This window comes from Protobothrops mucrosquamatus, unplaced genomic scaffold (assembly GCF_001527695.2).
Source record: "Protobothrops mucrosquamatus isolate PMUCROS unplaced genomic scaffold, P.Mucros_1.0 scaffold_185, whole genome shotgun sequence".
In the NCBI taxonomy this organism is placed as follows: domain Eukaryota; kingdom Metazoa; phylum Chordata; class Lepidosauria; order Squamata; family Viperidae; genus Protobothrops; species Protobothrops mucrosquamatus.
In genome coordinates this window covers 1,578,601-1,579,955 of record NW_015386261.1, presented here as the reverse complement: position 1 = coordinate 1,579,955, position 1,355 = coordinate 1,578,601, and the positions used below count along the sequence as shown (strand labels likewise).

Sequence of the window (1,355 nt, the reverse complement as noted above, 5' to 3'; positions counted from 1 at the left end):
CAGCACACCACCTCTCAGGGCACCACACCCCTTCATTAAGGTAGGCCCTCGACAATGATTTGGGCCAGGCCTGCGCAAGAGGGAAATCGCGCAAGGCCAGCAGATCTGGCCTTGAGTACATCCCCTCAAATTTGGTAAGTCCAGCAGCGGGGCCGGGGGAGAAAGACAGTCCTCGTAAAGTTAATCCTTGGCAAGTGGTCGGGGTAGGCCTAGGTTCGGGCCCAAAGCAGCCAGTTCTTCAAACCCCCAACAGGCAAGTCTGTAGCCGAAAGCAGGCCAAGTTCTCCTATATTGTATGGTATAAAATTAAATACACAGAAATAATTTACCTTATTTCAATTAGAGCTAATACATTAATCAAAGGATCATGCAGCATTGCATAATAAGAAACAGGCAGATAGAGTGGTGAAAATTGTGTTTAATCAGCCATAAAAGTGATGGCATATAGCCCCTACTGTTTTACAGAAATAGAAAGAAAATGAATTTAAGATATGCATAGTTAATAAGATGTTGGCAGACATTTTGTAAGAAAAATAATGCTTTACTTCAATTATGTATATTAAAAGGTACACTTTCTCAAGGCAAGCACAACTTTACTGGTAACTTCATGAAAAAGTCCTTGTTATTTTCTTGGCTATGTTAGAGGCATAATTTCCTTCCTTCCTTCCTTCCTTCCTTCCTTCCTTCCTTCCTTCCTTCCTTCCTTCCTTCCTTCTTTCCTTCTTTCTTTCTTTTTTTCTTTCTTTCTTTCTTTCTTTCTTTCTTTTTGGCTTATATTTTTTTACTTTTGATTTTAGTTTACAGCCTTGCAATTTCCTAAAAACTTCCTATTCAAACATTAAGTAGGTCTGACTTTGAATTCTTTCAAGATAAACCAAGGTAAGTCATTAGAATTGTTAATTGTTGTGTACTATATTAGTTGTGCTATAATGTGAAGCTGGATCAGAATCACATCCCACAAACAGTAACTTAACCTTTCAAAATTTATGAAAGAGACATTGCTCATGAACAGTTTAATAGGATAAATTGAAAAATAATGATAAAAAAATAATTCAAAATTATTCATGTTCATTTTCAGATAATTAAGGAGCGTAAGGATGAGGACTGGGACATGGGAAACATTGTGTTTACTTTAACAAACAGGCGATATGGAGAGAAGTGCATTGCCTACGCAGAGAGTCATGATCAGGTACTGTAACAACTTAGCAGTTCATTTCCACAACAACTAGAATTAGATTACGGCCATCCATCTTTAAAAGATAAAAGAGAAAAAATAAATATGAATTATATATATATATATATATATATATATATATATATATATATATATATATATATATATATATATATATATA

General features: G+C 35.1%; 1 protein-coding gene across 1 annotated transcript in view; it reads left to right on the top strand.

The window, feature by feature from the left end:
* GBE1 (1,4-alpha-glucan branching enzyme 1) overlaps positions 1–1,355 on the top strand; it is a 118,721-nt gene that overhangs the window by 76,906 nt on the left and 40,460 nt on the right. The window contains exon 11 of the mRNA XM_015824125.1: positions 1,079–1,189. Within this exon, the coding sequence (XP_015679611.1) occupies positions 1,079–1,189 (111 nt within the window). The remainder of the gene's footprint in view (positions 1–1,078; positions 1,190–1,355) is intronic.